Below are 20,323 nucleotides of genomic sequence, written 5' to 3' on the forward strand. Positions count from 1 at the left end.
CCTGACCCATGACCTAGGAAAGAACCCCAGGAAGGTCACCATTTTCCACAGAAAGTTACTTTGAATTTAAAAACCTAGGCAATAAAAAGAGCAGGGCAATCCTGTGCTTAAGCATGATCAAAGGAGAAGTGCTGTGCTGTATTGTGGCCATATCTTTATTCCCCTTGAAAGAACAAATCGCTCTTTGAATCTATTGCCTGCTTGAAGCAAGGTAGAAAGAAGGGGATGAGAAGCGTTATCCATAACTACCCCATGTCTTACCAGTCTGACTGTGTAATTCCAACATGACACAAACTAATGGCCTGATAGGTCACAGTTCTTGTGAAAAGCTCTATGTTTTCATTGGTCGTCAAGCCCCCTACGCTTCGTGGTTGATGGGAAAAGGCAGATTTGTTCAGTCAAAATAATTATACTCCCCATACTTAAGTGTTCGGGTTGAAAATATTTAATCAATTTAAATAAAACCTTAACAGCTGTAAACAAATGGAAGCCTACCGCTACGACCTTCACCCGCCTCAGACCTACAACCAGTTTCCCTCCTGGTTATGGGACTGAAGGCTGTCTCAGCGTCATAGTGCTCAGATACTGAACAGCAAACATCCTCAAAGAAGGCAGAAGGTGGAGATTCACGAACTCCTTGGTACAGAAAAGCAGGAATTTGTGTTGCTTCAGAGGTGCAGCTCACAGAGTTGACTCTAGAGCCTGTTCTCTGGTCCGCATCACAAAAGCATCCGACTTCCCTCGATGGAACTAGGAACACACAAAGCCAGACAGTTTGCCTCTGGCCTTACTCTAAAGTGAAGGTTTGAGGAAAGTACAGGTGAGTACAGCAGGAAACAGTTTTGGTAGCAGTACATAAGATAAAAGTTCCGACCTTTCTTAACTCTGCAAACGCTGATCCAAACGCAGGTTTCACCTGGGTTCTCTCCCTGATCCACTGCGGCAGTTTGTTAAAGATGGCGGGGCGTGCGTACCTGTGGTCCAGGAGCAGGATGCTTGCAAAGTCCTTCTGATGGCGAATGGCTCTGCCTGTACAGAGCGTACAACCAGATTAAAACAGTCCACTCAAGTGTTTGTTCTCAGGCAAGGAAGCTCATGTTCCCATCATCTGTTCTTAGACTGACTGGTAACGTGTCCTTTTTCCCACCCTCCTACTTCAGCGCAGGCACATTTTGTATCCCCCAGCCTGTCCAAGGAAGGATGAATTACCTATCGACTGGTTTACTGCCTTCATGCACAGGTTTTCAATCAGCACTCTGCTAGGTGCCTGTCCAGCAGCTCTGGGCTGGAAAGGAGAAAGAGGTAAGACTGAACATGAGGCAGATGTAAATCAAACCAGGGAGCCTTAAGAACAAAGCGAGGCAAATGCTTTTACCCCTGCAGAGTGAACGGGTGACCAAGCAGACCCCAAGCTGAGAGTAAGGGGGAACAGAAGAAAGGCTGTAGTCAGAAAGCTATGTGGAGCATTCACAAAGAGCCAGCCCAAGGCACCCTTGACGGTAGACAGCTTGCCCCAGCTGCCCAGGAGCAGCGTCTCCAGTGGACAGTGAGAAAGAACAAGTGAGCCAAATGGAGAAGTGATCCCACCACACTGCCACCTCCTCTGGGGTGAAAGGACCTTGCTCGCCTTGGAACTCAAGAGTTCCCAGTGAGTCCCAGGGGTGTTTCCCTCCACTGAGCTTCTTCCCTGTGTTTAGTGCCACCTGGACACATGGAGAAGGCTATGCTCTCGGCACCACACAGCCTGGGAAACGAGGGCAAGCTCAAAGAGAAAAAAAATCTTTGAAGGCAGCCCAGGGACTCATGTGCTGGGAGGAAAGTTAATACTAAAAGGCTAATGTGAAAGAGGCAGAGGTGTAAGTGTCTCTGTTACCGTTGTTTTGTCAAGCCAAGTCATTTTTTCCTGGAGCTCTGGAGATTTAATGTTGGGGTAAGGCATTCCCACCATAATCACACACCTGCAAGGGAGGACTGCATTATTCTTAATGTCTCATCCTAGAGCACTTTGCCAACACACTGATAAATTAGAGGTCACTGCACCCCTGAAAGACAGCCAGCCCTGAAAACCAAAGGCAGCAATAAAGCACAGCAGTCTGACAAACATTCTGAATGGAAAACTGCAGAGGGATTCAGGGTGCCAGAACAAGGGATTATCTAGCACAGCAAGCCTAACTGCATTACTCACACGTAAAGTACTCCGGACAAGCGGGTTTTACACCACCCACCAGACTTGGTCCTGTTGGTTTAAGCCTCAGCCCAAGCCATGTGCTCCCCGGGATATTCTATCTATGCAAGTACTGATGTGTCCATCGTGCTTGGGGTCACTGCACCACAAGCCCAGTGCTCACCTTCCAAAGAGCAGCCACCTTACCTTCCCAGGTCATCAGAGAAGTTGATCCCTTCGCTCATTTTGCCTCCAACTACAGAAAGCAGCAGGGCTCCCGTCATCTGTCCTCCTGCCTGGCTGCAGCGCTGCAGGAGAGGGACCAGCAACTTAAACCAGAGTAGGGAAGAATTCTGTGCTGCAGAAACACTCCCACACCTGGGCCAGAGCGCTCTTGCCTTGTTAAAAGCTGCAATCCCCTCTTGGGCAGCACTCCCATGCTAGCTCAGCTTACCTTTATGCACTTAGCGTATTCCACCAGCACCTGCTCCACCTGGTTGGTTTTCTTTGGCTCCTGAAAGATCTGTCACAGGCAGCGCATCAGTTGCAGCAACAGGAAGCAAACAGTTTAAAGGAAGCAAATAATTTTACTCCCATGCCATTAAACAGCGCATCAAAGTAAGATCAGGGAAAGGCAAATTGCCTGAAAAACCAACTTAACCGGCACCTTTCCCCTCCGCCCTGGAAAAGCACTGCATGCTCACTACGGGGCTCTTCAGCTGCGCTCCGAAGGGAGCAGCAGCTGCTCCAACGTTCCCTTTCAGCTTTGGCAGACTTGTCTAATTCTGCAAGAAGTTAAAAGTCACCCGAGAGCTGAAAGGCAGGAAAGCAATGTGCACCTCTCCCACCTACAAATAAAGACCCAGCGGGGCAAGGAGACCCTCCTGCTGCAAGATCGTGGAGGACAGTGACAGGACCAATCAATTCGAATCACCAATTAATTCCAAATAGTAGCTCTCCTTGCCCAATGAATAAATTAGTTTTCTATGCTAAGCATAAAGTAATATTTCTTTATGTTATCCTAGCATGCCTAATTAGTTACTGAAAGCCCCTGCATTTAATTAAGCTGCATTTTGATAGATGCTGCACCTTGGCCTAAATCACAAGTTGTTTTCCTAGTAAACAAGAGCTGCAACATCTGTCTTTCCTGTGACAGTGAAGAACTAAAGGATGTGTTTTCTCTCAGTTAGCAAGTACTATCAAATTTTACCAACTGGAATCAGTCTTTCAGTAGAAAAATAACTGGCAATTACAAATATAAGCCAAAACTCTTTCACTTACTAAACAGCAGCTATTTAATCCTCTGATTTAAATTAATTTTCCCTGTGTAATTTATATATAATCTCAGTATGATCTCACCACAGCCACGACTTTAACCTTCCTCTGCTATGATATGATCTTGTGTGTGGGCAGCTGGAAGTCACACTTGCCGCACTTCTACCAAATTGCTTTGCTAACGCGTATCCAATTTGCTGGAGACTGCAAAGGCCGAACGAGAACAAATGAAAGTTGAAAGGTAGAGCAAGCTGCGTGATTAGGCCACAAAGCCTTGGAGGCACCAGGCAGACGGCTGGGACCGTGACAGAACACACCTGAAAGGCACTATGAGTGATAGCTGTACAAACGCATGGAGAAGCTGAAGCATAGCGCTTCCACCACAAAAACCTACAGGCAGATCCATGTGTGGGAATACCGGCACCAAGGCTCTGAATTATCTGGGACTGCGCTCTCCTAATCCACGTGGTAAATTATTTAGCTGTTAGTAAACAGAAGTTACAGCCAGCGTACATGTAGTTCTTCCTCCCCCTCCCCAGTACATGACCCAAGACCCCTGGCCCCACACCCTGAGACAGTCGGACTGCCTGACCCTCAATATCCAACCTTCAAATACTTGTTAGAGTCATAGCAGAGGTTTCGTATTTCCCCATTCAACAACGTTCTCATCACCCCTTCAACAGAAGTCACTGCTGCTAGTCTGTCAATTCTCCACTCTGCACTTCTACCACAAGAACACCATTTGTCCTATGAACTGGAGTCTGGTCCCATTCTGCCCAGCCCTTAGTTATGCCGGTCTGTGTGCAAGGGACACAGAGCCGAGCCTGGGAAAGACAAATTCCCCATAAGAGCTCAACCTGAACAGCGCCCCCAGCCACACAGAAGCAAGCTTGCTGGTTATGGAAAGCGAGGATTGTCTCCCCCCATGGCCACGACACAGACTGCGCACTTAAAGAGTCTATAGCTGCATTTAATCTCATTTAGATCCCAGCTCAGCGATCAGCAGCCCGGGAAGTATCATTTATTCATTACTGGAGGGATTGGCTAGATAAACATCCTCTCTGCTCTGCTGTGCAGAGTAGGAGAACAACTCAGAGAGAAGCCTGTAACGCATAGATAATTCTTTGAATTTTGAAACCTCCATTTAAAGTAGCAACTGCCCCTGGCTGCACAGTTACCTTCTTCTTAGCCGCCAGGCGGGTGAGCAGCCCCGTCTTCTCCCAGTGTGCGTACACCTGCTTCTCATATTCGTAGGAGGGGAAGAAACAGACCACACCCCCTGGGACCACGTTGCACAGGTTGCAAAGGATTCGACCCGTCTCATCCATCTGCAAAAGAGACAAGAGCATATGGCAGCTGGCAGGAGCTCCAGCTAATGCCACTCCAATTCTGTGCACAATCCCAGGATCATGCCTCCCCTCTGACATGTCTTAAAAAATGTAGGAAATAGGCCAGGTCGAAGAGAGCTCTCTAGGGGAGCTGGGAATCACCAAAAAGCTCTTTACTGCTTGGCCTCTCCTCCCGATCCAGGGTTTCTGTTACTGCTGTGGAGCAGTGGTCATTCAGGAAAGGAGTGTTTATGTCCATTGTCCCAGTGGATGGGACCTGTCACACTAGAACGGATGTGGAGAGCTAGCTAGCACATCTGGTGGAGACTGAGCAGGGGCAGAGCAGACCTAGTGTCTGACCTCAGGTGCTTACTGGCCCACCAAAGGAAGAAGGAAAAAGTGCAGAAACATCTGCTGCTGCCCCTATGGTTTGGGCTGCACTCTGCAAGGCCACCAAAATCCACTGCCACTAAGCCCTTCAAACTATGAAGCCCAGTCAGAAATCTCCTTCTGATGTCCAGCGCACAAATGCAGGATCTCTGTACAGCCAAACAGGAGCTAGTACTCCTCACCTCCAATAGCCACCTCTGAGCAGGCAGCTCAAAAACCCCTTTCACTGGTGTTCTTTCCCAATTACGTGGCAACATATCTACCCCAAATCCCTTGGATTTCCCTTGCCACGGCTTTTGATCAACCCACCTTTCAAACAAGAGAGCACACTGTCCTATGAAACATAAGCACGTGAAGCAAAAAAGAGATACCGAAGAAGGGAACAAAGGAAAGACCAACCATCTGGGGCAGGTCCCTTGTCTGGTAGGTGAACTCCAGCTGCTGGTTGGAAGGACCACTGCAGAGGATTATGGGTAAAATGTTTTCCGGAGGAATCACATGTCCTGGAGAAAAAAAAACAAGTAGTGAGAGTCAACATCACTGCTGCGTGCACAAAACTCACGAGCTGAACAGCTTTACCTGCGTGCAGCAAGGCACACATTTGCCTAAGTCACTCAGCTGCTCTGACTTCCACCCCTGAGCCCCTGGGCAGTCGGCACAGCACACTGCCCGCTGATGCGGGGCAGCTCAGAGTGGAAGGGACCTAGCACTCCTCTGCGGCCATCAAAGACGCCACGTTGCTTAGAGTGCTGACAAAACAGCACCAGAGGCAAACTGCAAAATTCAGGTTCTGCAGAGACAGATTATGATCCCCTCCCTGCCACCCTGGCACGCTCACCACAAGAGAACTCCACGACACGAGCAGGGTCCACGCCGGCACAGGACAGCAGCTGCTCTCGGAAATCAGCCACCTACGAACCACACAAAGCCAAAGAGAGGTAAAGCACCAGCGTCCCAAAAGACACTTCATCAGCAACAGCAGTACTGCTCCTTGAGCACCAGTGTCGAGGGAGAGCTGGTCAGCCCCGTCCGGTGGGCTGCTGGCCTGGGGCAGATGGGCTCTCTCTGTGATGGGAAGATCAAGGGCATGGGAAGGCCAATGCCATGCACAGGGCAGGGCTGGGAGGCATGCTGGAGTTAAAGGGCACGCAGAAGGAGAAAGGGCTGGCAAACATCCTGCAAGGTCAGCCGCAGCCTGAAGCAAAGAGCTCACTCGCCCTCGGCAACACAAGGGCCAGCACGACCGCCTGGCCCCCAGCACCGCACCGCCCACCCCGCGCAGCGACCACCAGGACAAGCATGATGGGCGTGGGGGGGTTCTTTCTCCTTTCAGCACTCATGGTCCTGAGCCTTACCATGGCCTCGCTGCACATGGCAGGTCCCCTGCCTGCAACCACCCAGCCTCTCTTCGCCCAGCACGCCCCAATTTCAGACTTCCCCAGGCCCAAACACCCACCACCAGGACCCCCATGCACCGCACAGACCACAGCTTGAATGGCAACTACATCCTTTCTCTGAGCTGCAGCATGAAGGACTGAAAGTTGGAACAGTGGCCTTCCAAAAAGGAGATCCTGCCCTTCACACCCTCTTTCCCTCCCTTGTCACCAGAACGGCAAAGAGGAAGTTTCAGGACGTTCGCGTCCAGGCAAAGGATAAATGTAATTAACTGGGATATCTGACAGACCCCACTGCATCTGTACAACACAATCACGCTGTCTCAGGCACTAAAGCAATGGGAGAAGGATGGTAAGTTGCCTGCCATAATACCAATACTGAAGTCTTGATTTTTCTGAAGGATCCCCTGGGAGCTGGTCCCCGTGGGATCCCTGTCCCTTTAGATGTCGGATGGCTTTACGAGGCCCTCTGACTGCTACCCACACTAGTTCCAACCTACCACGAGCTCAGCCTCAGCCTGTATTGTCTTGAGGACGAGAAAGGCTGACAAGGCCAATCCTGCCCTGACACCTACAACTTTTTGCATACACAGGCAGTGTGACACCTCATGCAGGGAAACCGTACCAGGGAGATGATAGGGTAGGTAGGAAAGGTCTTTTCCCAAACACGCCATGGGAAGTGAGAAGAGCACACCCCAGTGGGGCCAAGCTGCTATCTTTCCGTGCCTGCTTGCAGATAGCACCAGAGACCTCCTCAGAGCTCAGCATAGCATCCTTATTCCCTCACCGGCTGCATGGTGCCCCCAGCAATGATTACAGCACGGCATTCTTCCACCACCTTGGCAAAGTGGACAGCTGGATTCAGCAAGAGGAATTTCAGGCTGCTCTGACCAACTGTGCCTGGGAAAAGGAGAGAGACAACATCAGGAACTAGCTGTGACACACAGGGATATGAGGAGATTCTCCCTCCTGCCCTGGGCACTGTGGGAGGTCCCCACCTCTCAAAGCAAGGACTGGCTATTCAACACTCCCAGGGGCAGCAGCAGGTAACACCAACCTGGAAGTTACCTTCTGCTTCCAGACCTTCCTGGAGCAGTAGAAGAGGTGCAGTAAATCGCAAGACAAAAACTGACATCCAAAGCGGGAGCAGAGCTTGGCAAACCCCGGCCCCAGTGCCCTTGGTTAAGATTCCTTTGGGTTCATGAGCATCCTCAGACAGACCAAGCCTGCCAGTCTGCATCATGGACGGCACACATATGTTGCCACAGGCTCCCCCCAGGCTCAGGATCTCCTCCCCCACTGCCAGTGAAGCACCCTGCTTGCGACTTATGCCACCTTCTCCCCAGCTCACCCTTTCTAGTACCTTGCCTGTTGAGAATGACTCGGCCATCTTGGTTTGCATTTGTGAGGGCTGAGAGAAATCCTTCAATCTGCATCAGTGGAGAGGCACTTCGGAGCTGCTCATTCTCAGGCTCCACGGGAGGGCTCTGGGGAGTACCTGCTGGTCCGAAGAGAAGGCAACTTAGGCCACATTTCCGAAGACAGGGACTAAGCATGAAATACAGATGGGTCCCTTCTACAGGAACATGATACCTAGTCTACATATGCAGGCAGAGAACAAAGATCCAATAAAGAAGAAAACCCAAATTCTGTCTCATTGCTAGGATAAAAGCAGCAGCTCTGGCTTTTGTAGCTTGCACCACTAAACAGAGCTACCCACAGTAGCTCAGGTCCCAGAGCCATCAGCTCACAGCAGTGCAAAGCCTGAGCGCATGCAGTGTAAACACAGAATCGCATCACCATTCAGCTTGGAAGGGATCTCAGGAGATCTTCTAATCATATGTATAGTTGCCTTAGTCATCTAGTCAGATATATTAAAAACCACCTGTGCAGGACAGCTTCTGCAGTCTCTCGTTCTTCATATCTGCCTCCCCCCTTTCCTCCTGCAGAGAGATGCAGCTTCCGCATCCTCACTTTGTCTGCAGATGCACAAGTGGAAGATGTCTGAACTCACCTTCTTTATCAGATCCCTGCTGGAGGGTCAGAAGAAAGTTCTGCAAGCCAGCCAACTTCTGGTTCTCCTTGTTGGTCTTCACAGCTGTGGCAGGGCCTCCATATCGCTCCACAAACCCAAAAAGCTGCCAAGCAAAAGCCAGTAAGACTAAGACTACCAACAGCAGAATCAGACAAGATAAAAACAGGTTTGCTGACCTGCCACAGAAAAAATTCCTTGGTAGGTGTTTGCAAACCAGCCCAATCCCAATCTATCAGCCCAGAGCTCCCATTACTTCCCTTCACTCTTTGAATCAGACCCAAAGCCAGTCTCTGATGCTCGTTCCCCCAGTGCAGTGCAGTGCAGCCTACCAGGCTGGCGAGTTTGAGGCCAAGCAGCACGGAATTAGCACCCACTGGAATACTGTGGTACACCATGTTGTATGTTTCTTTGCTGCATAAACAAAGAATAACCTGCCCATACGGTGCTTTTTGCAAGAACCATTTTGTTTGCAGAGGAGAGCAAGGCGGAGAAAACAGGCTCCCACTCCCAGCTGCTGCATCTTCCACTTCAAACTCAATGTGGAAACAGCATTTGAATGCTGTTGACCATAAAGCCTCAGGGGCAGTACCTTCCTACTGATGAGGCTCTTCTCACAGTAACGCTGAACCTGTTGGAGGAAAACAGAAAAAATGAACTGGCATTCAGCATCCCTTCTCCCATCCTGCTGCCCTTGATCCCTGTCCAGCAGGGATATCACCTGACGTTCTTGATGTGCTTTTGGGGAGGGTTGCACAGTTCTTTGTGAGTGTTGCCTCCCAGACAACAACTTATTACAAAGGCATTGCTTCCAGGGTGGAAACACATGGTGTTAAGGTGCTGCGTTTGGAGGTTCGAGGGACGGGTTCGGTTTCTGGAGTAGTATAGTTTCTTCATCCTCAACCCTTACAGTTTAGCTTTGCCTACAGGCAGCCTCCGCACTCGTACATGTTTAATTGCTTGCTTCCCTCTACCCCAAGACCACCTATCCAGCTTTAATGCCCAGTTATCCAGACAGCAGTGGAAGAGATCTATACATTGGAGAGCTGGGGAGAATCTGCTTGAAAGCAGATTCTGCCACGTGAGCCTTGGCTCTGCTTCCAGCTCTCACACACGTTTCCTGATAACCTTGAACAAGTCACCACTACCCGTCCCCCAGCAGGCAACAACATTTGCATTACCTTGAAGAGGTTGATATTGTCAATCTGGCTCTGAAATAGAAAGTCATTGATGGATTTTAGCACTGTCCCTGAAAGAAAACGGGGGAAAGGAGAAAAAAAAAATTATTAGCTGCTGGGCCTGCAGGTCCTTACTGCCCACCTCCATGTCCCTGACTGATGACTGCATACCCTAGGTGTTCACTCCAGTCTTACCTGTTTGGGAAACTGCCTGACAGTTAGGATTTTGTTTCACATTACCTGTAAAACACGAAACCAAGTCAAGGAAGGCTTACAATGGGTCCGTCTTAAAATTAAGCGAAAGACTAACAACTGAGCTGAAAGTGACACTGCACCAGGACAAAACCCAAGAAATAACTATACATCTGCAAAACGTACCTATACAAACAAAACATCAGCTCCTGCTCTGTTTCAATTTCCCCCGTAAGGTAGCCCTACATTGTAGGACAAGCGTGCTGCTGCTGCATCCTAAGAAACAGCACCTACGTTCCTTCTGTAGCAGGAGACAGCAGGTAGGGTGGGTGCACAGAAATGCTCACACACTACACAGTCATCATGCTGCAAAGATGAAGGGACAGGGACTGCAATGCACCCCTCACCCCTCCTCAATGCAGCAAGCCGGGAGCTGGGAAACGCATAGGCTGGCAGGCGATTGGGAAGAGAGGAAAACCTGAGGACAGCTGCACGCCCAGACCCCGACAGCCCGAACAGGATTAATTGCTGCCACTCACTGCGTTTTATGTCCTAGTGTTTAACACCCACCTCACATCTCGCTTTTGCGGCCTCAATCATGAAGCTGTACACAGGCTGCTTTTTCTAACGAAAGCACTTAACTGAGGGTGAGGAAGAGAAGAGTGGCAGGAACAGAGTCGGAAGAGAAGTACATGCTTGAGAGAAAGGCAGAGAGCACCACCAGGCCCCTGCCCCAAAGAGCTGCATTTCCTCCGGGCAAGGAGGAAGCTCTTTATGAATTTACGGCAGGCTCTCCTCAAGACACACTGAGGTCTCGCAAACAGATCATTAGAGGAAAGGGGTGCTGAGAATTACAGTGGATTTAAAAATCACAGCAAAATAATATTTTCTCACAAAGGAAAGGCACCACTCAAGAAAAACCCCTTCTGCGGAGGCACGCCTGACACCGGTAGAGGCCGTGTTACCAGATTGCCCAGAAGATTTATTCTGTGCAGCTGTTGTGCTGTCCTGATCACTGTCACACATCTGTTGTATTCCTCACTTAGCATTCTACCTCATCCCCACTCAAATCAGATCTGAAAACCACACAGAAAGAGAAGGAAACTGCCTCTATCAACTTATGATGTCATGTGCTGCTCCTCAGCTAATCAAACAAAGACAGGGGTTCAGGCAGACACCAGTCAACATCCCCATGTTACTAAACAGCCTGAGAAATAAAATTACTGGCATCTAAACCTATACATGTGCAACACTTCCCCACAGTCTCTGCAGAGGGGAAAGGGGAACAGTGCTCTGAGGAAGCACCAAGTAGCTCAGAGCCTTTCAGCATCCCTGGAGACAGAACAGGTTTACTTACCTCCCAGCACGGCCACAAACTGCTCCAGCAAATACAGGATCTGCTTAATGTACATCAAGTTCTTTGCCTTCAAACGTTTCCTATGAAAAAGGAGACAGGTATTAGGCCCCAAAACATCTTCAGGGACTAACTCAAGCTGAGCTGCAGAGACAAGTGCCTGAACTCCCCTTCATTTTGGGGAGACAGGAACCAAGAACAATTTCCCCCAGGCTCACTCTCCCTATTTGTAACAGGGCACAGACCCCTCGATATCCTGCCCAAGGTCACCCTAGAGCACTCACCCATGCACCCCACACTGTTCCTACCATCGCCCTTCCCCTCACACATTAATTACAGTTTGTTTATTACAATGGCAGTGATGTCTCAAGTCCCTGCTGCAATAATGCTCTGCAAATGCAAAGTTATTAGCATTAGATAGAGCACAATAATCAATCACTGCAGGGACGACAAGATGCAAGATTTGGCCAGAGCCAAAAACTACATATAGCTTCCTCCTCCTCAGAGCTTACTGCCTCTGCCATAATGCCAGTAGCACACGAAAGGCTAAGGTCCAAGACAGACATGAAAGACTGAACCTTTTGAAACTCTGCATCACAAAGCAGGAGCGATTAGAGGGAGATACTGGGAAAGGAACTGAGAGCATAAGGAAAAACCAGAATCCTCAGGGTATTCCCCTTCTCACTGCTTCATACCAGCCCCAGGAGTCCGACTTAGACGGATTCTAGACAGAAATAATGAAGCAAGTGGCTTTTTATCTGCAAAGTATTAATGCAAATAACTTTCCACCAGGGAAAAGCAAGAAAGACCTTGTAGACATGAGACAAGCCATGGCATTCACACTGCCTGCCACTGCCACACTATTTTCCTCAGAGATCCTTACCTGTACCGCTCCATGTACTGCAACAGCTGGGAGTGGGCACAGCACAGCTACACGAACAAAAAAAAAAAAAGGAGCTGTTATTACGAAGGAGTCAAGAAAGGGCGCTCCGCTGGATGCAGAGCTCACTCACGGTTAACAAGTCAGGCTGTGACTCACCTGAGAGCCACTGACCTCCGCACTATGGATACAGGTGATGGTGTCTATAAGGTTGTGGGCCTCATCAATGATTACGACCTGGTCTTTCAGCTTGATCCCAGCAGCGTTCCTGGTAGGCTCATGCAAGAGCATCTGATAGGGCAGCACCACCAGCTACAGGAGAAGCACACACTGCCCTGATTCTAGCTCTCATCCTTACAAACGGAGGGCACTCCCCAGCCACTCATTAAAGGCCCATATCACTTGGCCTCGCAGAATTTGGTCAAGTTACTTATTCTTATTATGGAAAAGGTAGGAAGAGAGACAGGAGCACATGCTTGAGAGGGGCACTGGGATGTAAGCTAAAGAGAAATGACTATGCTACAACTGCGTATCAGCTCAGGTTACCTTCCGAACCTCCTTTGAAGCACTGAATGCACATCTTCTGATAGAGAGCCAAGCAAGGAAGAAGAGCGGTGACAAGAACTAAGATTACACCCATGTACCCGTATTGCCTCACTGTTATTGAGCCTTTCAAGTATTTTAGAGTGCTGAGACGTACTCCCAGCCTCCCTACTAACTTCAAATGGGTATTCTCATTTTCCTTTGCTTTCCCAGCAAAGCTACAGCTGACAGAAGCACAGCCTGTTTACAAACTCCCACAATATTGAGTAACAGTACTGGGGAGAGCAAGTAATTGGTATATTCTTAGAGCCTCTGGCATTAATTCTGCTAAAACTGTGTACATCTTACCTGAGCAGCAGGAATGGCGTATCGACTCCCATAATATGGGCAGGCTTTGGTCTCCCTTCCCAAAGCCACCAACTGCTCAATATCCTTCACTTCCACTAGAACTTCATCACGGAGAAACTGCATTTGCTCATAGGAATAAAATGGGCATACAGTGCGACTCACACGTCTCTTCTTCCCTTCCATCTCTTCATCACTCTTCTTTTCTAAGAGCAGAAATCAAAACAAAGCTGTGAGCAACACATAGCCTAAAACAACCACTTTGCAGAATATCCTGGATTTCAAAGCAGGCTTTGTCATGTGTATTTTTGACCTATCATGTATTTAAGTACTATTCAGCAGTAACATTTCCATCTCTGCAGTGGACACTACTCTTACCAGTTAAGATTTACCCACGTGACGTTTCCCAACATTTCTAGTACTGAGTTACAAAGACAGTTATCCTCCTTTGCGGAAGTCCTGACCAACTTAAGGCACTCAGAAAACACATACAGTTCTCAGCACCCTAGCCTGGAGGACAAGAAAGTAAAAGCACTAAGGATCTTTAGCTCTGCTCCTCCAACGTGCCATTTTCAAGCTCCTACCACTCCCTTGCCAGAACTGATCGACAGAGCACACTATGTCCACACTCTCATTTAGCAGTAATTGCTTCCCCAGGCTGGAAGTGTTTCCTACCATGTTTGTTCTTTTGCATCTCCATGCAGCGGTCATTGATGAGCTGGAGAGCCCCCAAGCGTCGCACCTCCTCATTCACACACAGGTTCTTGGACATGCAAAGAGAGGAAGCGGTAGGGGGTCATTAAGCACCGAGTGCCCCCGTGTACACCCTTTACTGTAAAATAAAAGATTTCTTTAAAGCAATCTCAGGCCAGATTCTGGAATGGAAAAGTCTATCGGTAAGACATTGTGCATACTAACTGCTACAAATATGCTTGAAACCCATAAAAACTTATCAAGGCAAAAAAAAAAAAAAAAAGAGAAAAGGCGCACTGAGACAGCTTACTGCTACATAACAGCTTCTAAAAAATGCTACCAGAAATAATACTAAGAGGAGCGCCTTGCCAGTGACTCAGACATCTGTAATCTTCCGCATCAGAAAAGGTAAACCAGATTTTTGCATTTACATCAAAGGGTAAATGGCGAAAACACAGCTCACAGCAAAACAGGCATCGCATAGATCTGTGTCACGACACATGACTGCTTTAGTTTTTCAATGGGAGATGCAGTCAGTCCCTGAGATGCCCTCTGTGGTGTCACATCTACACACCTCCTCCCAAAGGTTCCCACATTAGCTTAACATGCACTCTGGGTTCCTTGTGAACAATGCCACGTACCTGCCTGGATCCCAAGGAAACCAGACGTGTGTCTTTGCCAAAAGGACTTTTTTGCACCTCCCGCACAAACTGAGACAGCTGGGAGTGAGTGCGGCTGCAGTAATAAATCTACAATGAGGAAGAACAAATGGAAGACAAGGAGAACATGGAAACCAATCCCCTCCCTACAACCAATCCTGCAAGGAAGCAGCTAAGCACCTAAACAGGGTTAATCTTGCTCAAGCCTTCAAAAACACAAGGGAAAGCACCTGTTGTCACCTTACAACTGCTGAGGACAACAGTTATATCTTTATTTTCTCCTATGCATTTGTCTTTGTCTTCCTTTAATTTTCCAAGGTCCCTATAATAACAGGGACTCACCATTGGAGCGTAATAAAAAACGGTCTCCTGCATTGTGCTTCTACAGCAAGCCACAGCAAAAATTCAGCAGTGTTAGCAGAGCAAGCTGCTTCGGCAGCCAGTGTAGTCCAGAAGGAGATGAGCACAGCAGAACTGGTCGCTATTATCAACAAACTTGGCAGTTCTTGGATGCTAGTTCCTAAATCCCTCTGTACTGCATGACTCTGGGAAGGGTGCAAGGAAGCCATAATTCTGCTCACTCCTACACCGTTCTATGAGGTGGCACTATTTACTTTCCTCATCTCACCTTAGTCACATGCTCCTCTTCCAAATCATCATCATCATCTTCCAGCCTAAGAAAAGAGAAAGCTCAAATAGTTCCCTTTCAGCAGATCACTGACAGTTAGAAGCAAATGATGCTCTACTACAAGAGAGAGGTCTCAAGAGACATGGTTATGTCATCTCAAGAAGAGATCCTCAGATCTTAACTCAGGAGGTAAAAGAAAAATCGACTTTTTAAGAATAGCGTAACAGTGCACAATCAAGTCAAGCCTTGCTCTTTAAAAGAAAAATGTCTGTAGGGCTGTGTCTTTAGCAACTTCAAGAAATATTTTTTTTTCTTTTAAATCTGGTGTTTCTAAGCCCCAGGCACAAACTAATCAGTGCTATACTATTCTTTGGTGAACTTATTTATTTATTTTTGTAAAACTTTCCCTTTAGAGACAATTTACCACCCTCGAGCTATTGCATAAAGAAAAGCTTCAGGAAGACATTTAGCTGCCATAGAGTTCCTCAAAGGCAACAGCAGTTTAATGTTTGATAACTACATATAAACGAAGTAGTTAAGCATTTTGCAATTTTTAAGGCAGGAGAATCTGTCTAGATACTAATTAGTAAATTTGTATTTTAAATGTATTTGACTTTTCATGCTGAAGTATGGCTTCTGGCTTTCTGCATAAAGCAAACGTATGAGAAGAAGAGTGTGCATGAGGTTTTCATGCTGAAGCTTGGTCTTTAGAAATGTCAACATCTCTCCCTTTAGAGTATCAAAAGCACTAATGCCAGCACTAATCCGCAGGACCGACAGCTTCCTCTGCTGCCCTGAGCTCCATTTTGCTTTTCTAATGCAAGGAACTTGATTTCAAGTCATTCACTCATCACCCAGAGGTGTTCTTTGGGAGTTCTTTGGGAAACCAGGTATGGATAAAGGCAGGACATTGCCACACATTTTAAGAAAGATGCACTGCCTCAGAAAACCCTTCAGGTCACTCTGAGCAGTCTAACAAAAGCTTAAAAAACCAAACAAAAGAAAATCCCACAAAACCACCAAACCAACCAACTAAACAAACAAACCCCCAGAACAGCCGCTACCTTACACAGCTTGAGTGGGAGAGAAACTCCAGATCTGCACAAATCACAGGTGTGTGTGATTTGTGCAGCCTTAATCAAGGCAAGCCAAAAATGATAAAGAAAATGTTTCTTTGGCATAGAACTCCCTCAGTCCCTGTCCTTACCCAGTTACCACTTTCTTTTCTTCGTCACTCTCATATTCAGCAAGAATCAGCTCCTCCTCGTTGTGATCCAGCTGCTCTACAACATGCGCTCCAGCGCCCTCTGAAAGAACCTCCTTGCTGAGCTGAAGAAGACGTTTTGTCTCATCCTCCTCAGATCTCTGAGAGGAACACACGATCACATCATTGCTCATGCAGTGAGAGAGGTAGGACACTCATTGCCTTATGCCACAGACAGGTCAGAAAGCAGCAGAGTCCCTCACCCGTAACACAGGGAATGGCTTGCTGGGTAAACCCCCAGCAGGACAAGCAAACCGTATCAAGGGTGTCTGAAGCTGTTCAGCTCCACAGAATGCAGCTGTTACCAACAACCAAAGACTTGCCCGCACAGTCCTATATGAAGGGGGAAACATGAAGGACCTCCTATGCAAAAGGCCTACCAATAGATCCTGAAACAACAATATCCGTGTAATCCAGTATTAGTTGCTTAAAGCGGTCCACAAAAGATGTCTGCCTGAGAAAAAACTGTGTGTAAATAAACTCAACCAACCAAATGTATAAGGACATAATCAAACGCTCTGTCTACACTTCAGTCAAAGCTAGGATAAACTCAGTGTCTGTTTCGGTACACAGAGCACAAGACTTCTCTTGCTGTTTTTTCTCCAGTTATGTGGTTCTTATTCTAATGTAGGTCTACCCTTCTACAAAAATTCCATTAAACTTTTTAAGAATAGTTTTCTGATTAACTTTTGAGTTCTGATAAAGAAGAGTTCATTTTTCAGTCTGAAAACATTATCTTCCAACTTCAGTGACCATTCTTTTACCGCAGCATTATAAAGAAATGCAGTAAGTGAGCACTACAGAGGAGACGAATCAGTTGTTTTCCCAAATCTCTATAATATTTCTCTAATTTCCTTTTTTCCTTTTTATCAAGCTTCTCATTTCACATGCTCTTCATCCTCTTTTAAGAGACAAAAAGTTCTTTGTTCCGCTTGTTTTTTGTTTGCCGTTCACTCCTGAACCTTTGCTATTTCTGCCATATCCTTTTAATAGAAGTTGACCAAAACATAACAGAGCACTTGACATGGAGCACACTAGAAACTAATAGCCTGGCAGCCTAATAAATTTGCCTGTTTGGGGACTTGAAGTGGCTATTTCTCGGAAGTTTGACTCATACCATCAAAAAGCTCTTAAAGTCAAGAGTACTGAAACCAGTTCACCCATCTAAATGACAGGAAAATAGATGTCTCAACTTTTTGTACGTAGAAAAGAGACATTTCTGAACAACACAGTCATGTTTTCTGTGAAAATAAACAAATACAATCATTCCCTAGCGGTGAACGAAGTACAACCTGGCTTTTTTTGAGGGAGGTTTCTGTTCCCATGATCTTAAATTTAATCCCAGCTCTACAGGTTTTATTCCAGAAGTACAGAGTGTTCGCACATGCTCATAAAACAGAGAGCTTTCTAAAAAAAACAAATTCAAGTATTAAAGCTTTTAAAACACAAGCAGAGGGCCAGAAGGCCATCAGAACACAGACCCTTTCTATCCACACGCAAACGTTGTCACGGGAAATTCTCTATGCGCAAACTGTTTTTCACACCTGTACTTTAAAAATAAAACCTAACCAAAAATTTTGAAAGGCCAATGTACGCAACCAAATACAAAGAGCTCCCCAAAAAGACGGGTTGGAAAATTCAGAGAAAAGTTGCAGATATAAGCAACTATGAACAACACTTCACGTAACCAAAACAGAAAGCTCTAATCTCTGCGGGATAACTCACCTTCCTCTTTGCTGCATATTTTAACTGCACGTTATGGCGGATTTTCTCAAGACGTTCTTCTTGCTTTTTCCTCCTGATCTGCTCTTCCTAAAATAAAAGGAGAGTGAAGGAAGGATGAAGTGTATTTAGCCCTAAACCCCGGGTACAATTACTTTCCTGTGCCCTGGTGCCACGGTTTAACAATAATGGAAAAGGAAAATAATAATAATAATAATGACACAAGTCGCTCTCACTGCCCAGTGAATTGGAACCATCCTGAGCAGTGATCACGGATCCCATGCCCCTGCCAACCCCCATTTATATACTGAGCAGGACGTCTATGGCACGGAACATTCCATTGGCCATTCTGTTGTGCTGTCTATATTCCTTCTCAGCTTTTATAGGAAGCTGAAAAGAGTCCCTGAAAAGCACAAACATCGCTTAGCAGCAACTAAAACAATATGCATTACTGACATTCTTTTCACAGCAATCACTAGAAAAAATTAACTCTTTCCCAGCTGAAACCAGGCCACGTGGGTAAAGGAAAAAATTAGCTTTGAAACAAAACTGTCCACGCACTGCCCCTTTCTCCTGAAATGCTATTATGTTACTGTGTGGCCAGCAGGTCAAGGGAGATGATTCTGCCCCTCTACTCCACTCTGGTGAGACCTCTGGTGGAGTACTGTGTGCAGCCCTGGAGTCCTCAGCACAAGAAGGACATGGACCTGTTGGAATGGGTCCAGCAGAGGGCCATGAAGATGATCAGAGGGCTGGAGCACCAGTGCTATGAAGACAGGCTAAGAGAGTTGGGGTTGTTCAGCCTGGAGAAGAGAAGGCTCCGGGGAGACCTTGTAGCGGCCTTCCAGTACCTAAAGGGAGCCTACGGGAAGGATGGGGAGGGACTTTTTATCAGGTACTGTTATGATAGCACAGGGGATAACAGCTTCGAACTGAAAGAGGGTAGATTTAGATTAGATATCAGGAAGAAATTCTTTACTGTGAGGGTGGTGAGGCACTGGAACAGGTTGCCCAGAGAAGTTGTGGAGGCCCCATCCCTGCAAGTGTTCAAGGCCAGGCTGGATGGGGCTTTGAGCAGCCTGGTCTAGTGGGAGGTGTCCCTGCCCAGGGCAGGGGGTTGGAACTAGATGATCTTTAAGGTCCCTTCCAACCCGAACCATTCTGCGATCCTATGTTCAGAGCAATACAGTTTCCTATGTTATGCAACCTGCACGGCAATGCCTCATTCCTCCTAAGTGAAACAAAGTCCCGTGAAAGACAAAGACCAGCACCAAAGCACCAAAGTTTGCCTCACGTCTTTTTCCAGCCACCACCCAGGCTATCAGCTTTCTGATCCTCACCCCTACTTAGTTTATCCATCCTCTACATACAAGCATATGACCTTTAGCCTGTCCACCATGTCCCGCTCTTCTTTCTTCTGCACAAATGCCGTAACCCAGTCCGGTTCCCCAGCCGTGTCCTTGCTCTCCGGGTCTCCCGGCTCGGCTGAAGGCAGCTGCTGCTTCTTCTTCTTCTCCTCCTGCCCGCTCTCCTCCAGCGCCAGAAGTCGCGCTTCCTCCTGCTGCTTTTTCTCCTGGAAGTCCCGGAGCCAGGAGAGGGCCCCGCAGATGAGGCTCAGTGATTTTCCCTGCCGGAGAGAAGGGACATGGAGCCCTGCCGTCCCCTGCAGCGCTGCCCCCGCCACGGGGGCCACCCGCCCACTGACAGCCCCCTCCGAGAGGCACAGGGCCCAGGCCTTGCCGCTTTCCCCGGGTAACACCGTCTCACCCCACCCGGGGGGGGCCTCCCGCCGCCTCCTCCCTGCCGTCCCGCCGCGCTGGCCTCACCGTGCCCGTGGGGCTCTCGAAGATGCCGACCCGACCGGCCTCCAGCGCGCCGTACAGCGCCGCCATGAACCGCTCCTGGATGAGGTAAGGCGTGTAGGGGAAGGGGAACCGGCCCCCCACGGGTGCTGCCGCTGCCTCCCCGCTCTCCATCCCGCGCCGCCGCCGCCGCCCCGCTTCGAACCGAGCGCCGGGGACGCACCGCCCCCTTCCCGTGACGCTCCCGCGCGGCCGGAAGGCCCGCTCCTCCCCCGGGGCCGCCGGGCCCTCGCCGGCCGGGCCGGGCCGGGCCTGGTCGGGCCGGGCGAGTCAGCGGAGCCGCAGGGCCGGGCGGGGGGATCGGGGACGGCGGGGGACGGCGGCGGAGGCGCGGCTGCGCGGCCGCTCGTAGGCCACGGGGTCGGGGAAGGGCGAGCCCCGGCAGCGCGGCGGTTCTCCCCGTGCCGGTCAGGTCGCCCT

General features: G+C 48.4%; 1 protein-coding gene across 6 annotated transcripts; it reads right to left on the reverse strand.

Annotated features, from left to right (window-relative positions):
* Nucleotides 1–401: 401 nt before the first annotated feature.
* On the reverse strand, nucleotides 402–20,052 carry DDX11 (DEAD/H-box helicase 11). Of its 6 annotated transcripts, none has more exons than XM_054197794.1 (26): nucleotides 19,868–20,052; nucleotides 19,423–19,668; nucleotides 18,045–18,131; nucleotides 16,263–16,420; nucleotides 15,056–15,101; nucleotides 14,410–14,517; nucleotides 13,751–13,838; nucleotides 13,079–13,281; nucleotides 12,347–12,499; nucleotides 12,191–12,237; nucleotides 11,311–11,390; nucleotides 9,957–10,001; nucleotides 9,765–9,832; nucleotides 9,176–9,214; nucleotides 8,566–8,689; nucleotides 7,915–8,052; nucleotides 7,339–7,451; nucleotides 5,996–6,068; nucleotides 5,557–5,660; nucleotides 4,618–4,767; nucleotides 2,619–2,687; nucleotides 2,372–2,472; nucleotides 1,874–1,958; nucleotides 1,210–1,285; nucleotides 875–1,029; nucleotides 405–750 (listed from the first exon to the last, which is right to left on the reverse strand). In XM_054197794.1, the coding sequence occupies exons 1-26, from the start codon at nucleotides 20,015–20,017 to the stop codon at nucleotides 682–684; spliced, it is 2,775 nt and encodes a 924-aa protein (XP_054053769.1). In that variant the 5' UTR covers nucleotides 20,018–20,052; the 3' UTR covers nucleotides 405–681. The 6 variants fall into 6 exon arrangements, with proteins under 6 accessions (XP_054053760.1, XP_054053739.1, XP_054053786.1 ...); XM_054197802.1 differs by having other exon boundaries at nucleotides 406–750; nucleotides 7,915–8,049; XM_054197785.1 differs by having other exon boundaries at nucleotides 402–1,029; nucleotides 12,362–12,499.
* Between the last annotated feature and the right edge of the window lie 271 nt (nucleotides 20,053–20,323).

This window comes from Rissa tridactyla, chromosome 1, assembly GCF_028500815.1.
Source record: "Rissa tridactyla isolate bRisTri1 chromosome 1, bRisTri1.patW.cur.20221130, whole genome shotgun sequence".
Taxonomy (NCBI): domain Eukaryota; kingdom Metazoa; phylum Chordata; class Aves; order Charadriiformes; family Laridae; genus Rissa; species Rissa tridactyla.

What these genes read in the sequence shown, in the direction of transcription:
- DDX11 (XM_054197764.1), bottom strand. Translation starts at nt 20,017, where the DNA reads ATGGAGAGCGGGGAGGCAGCGGCAGCACCCGTGGGGGGCCGGTTCCCC. An exon ending in CGGAGGTCAGTGGCTCTCAG is followed by an intron (nt 12,238 to 12,346) that starts GTGAGTCACAGC and finishes TTGTTCGTGTAG; the next exon opens with CTGTGCTGTGCCCACTCCCA. An exon ending in CTTGGCTTGACAAAACAACG is followed by an intron (nt 1,286 to 1,873) that starts GTAACAGAGACA and finishes TCTCCTTTCCAG; the next exon opens with CCCAGAGCTGCTGGACAGGC.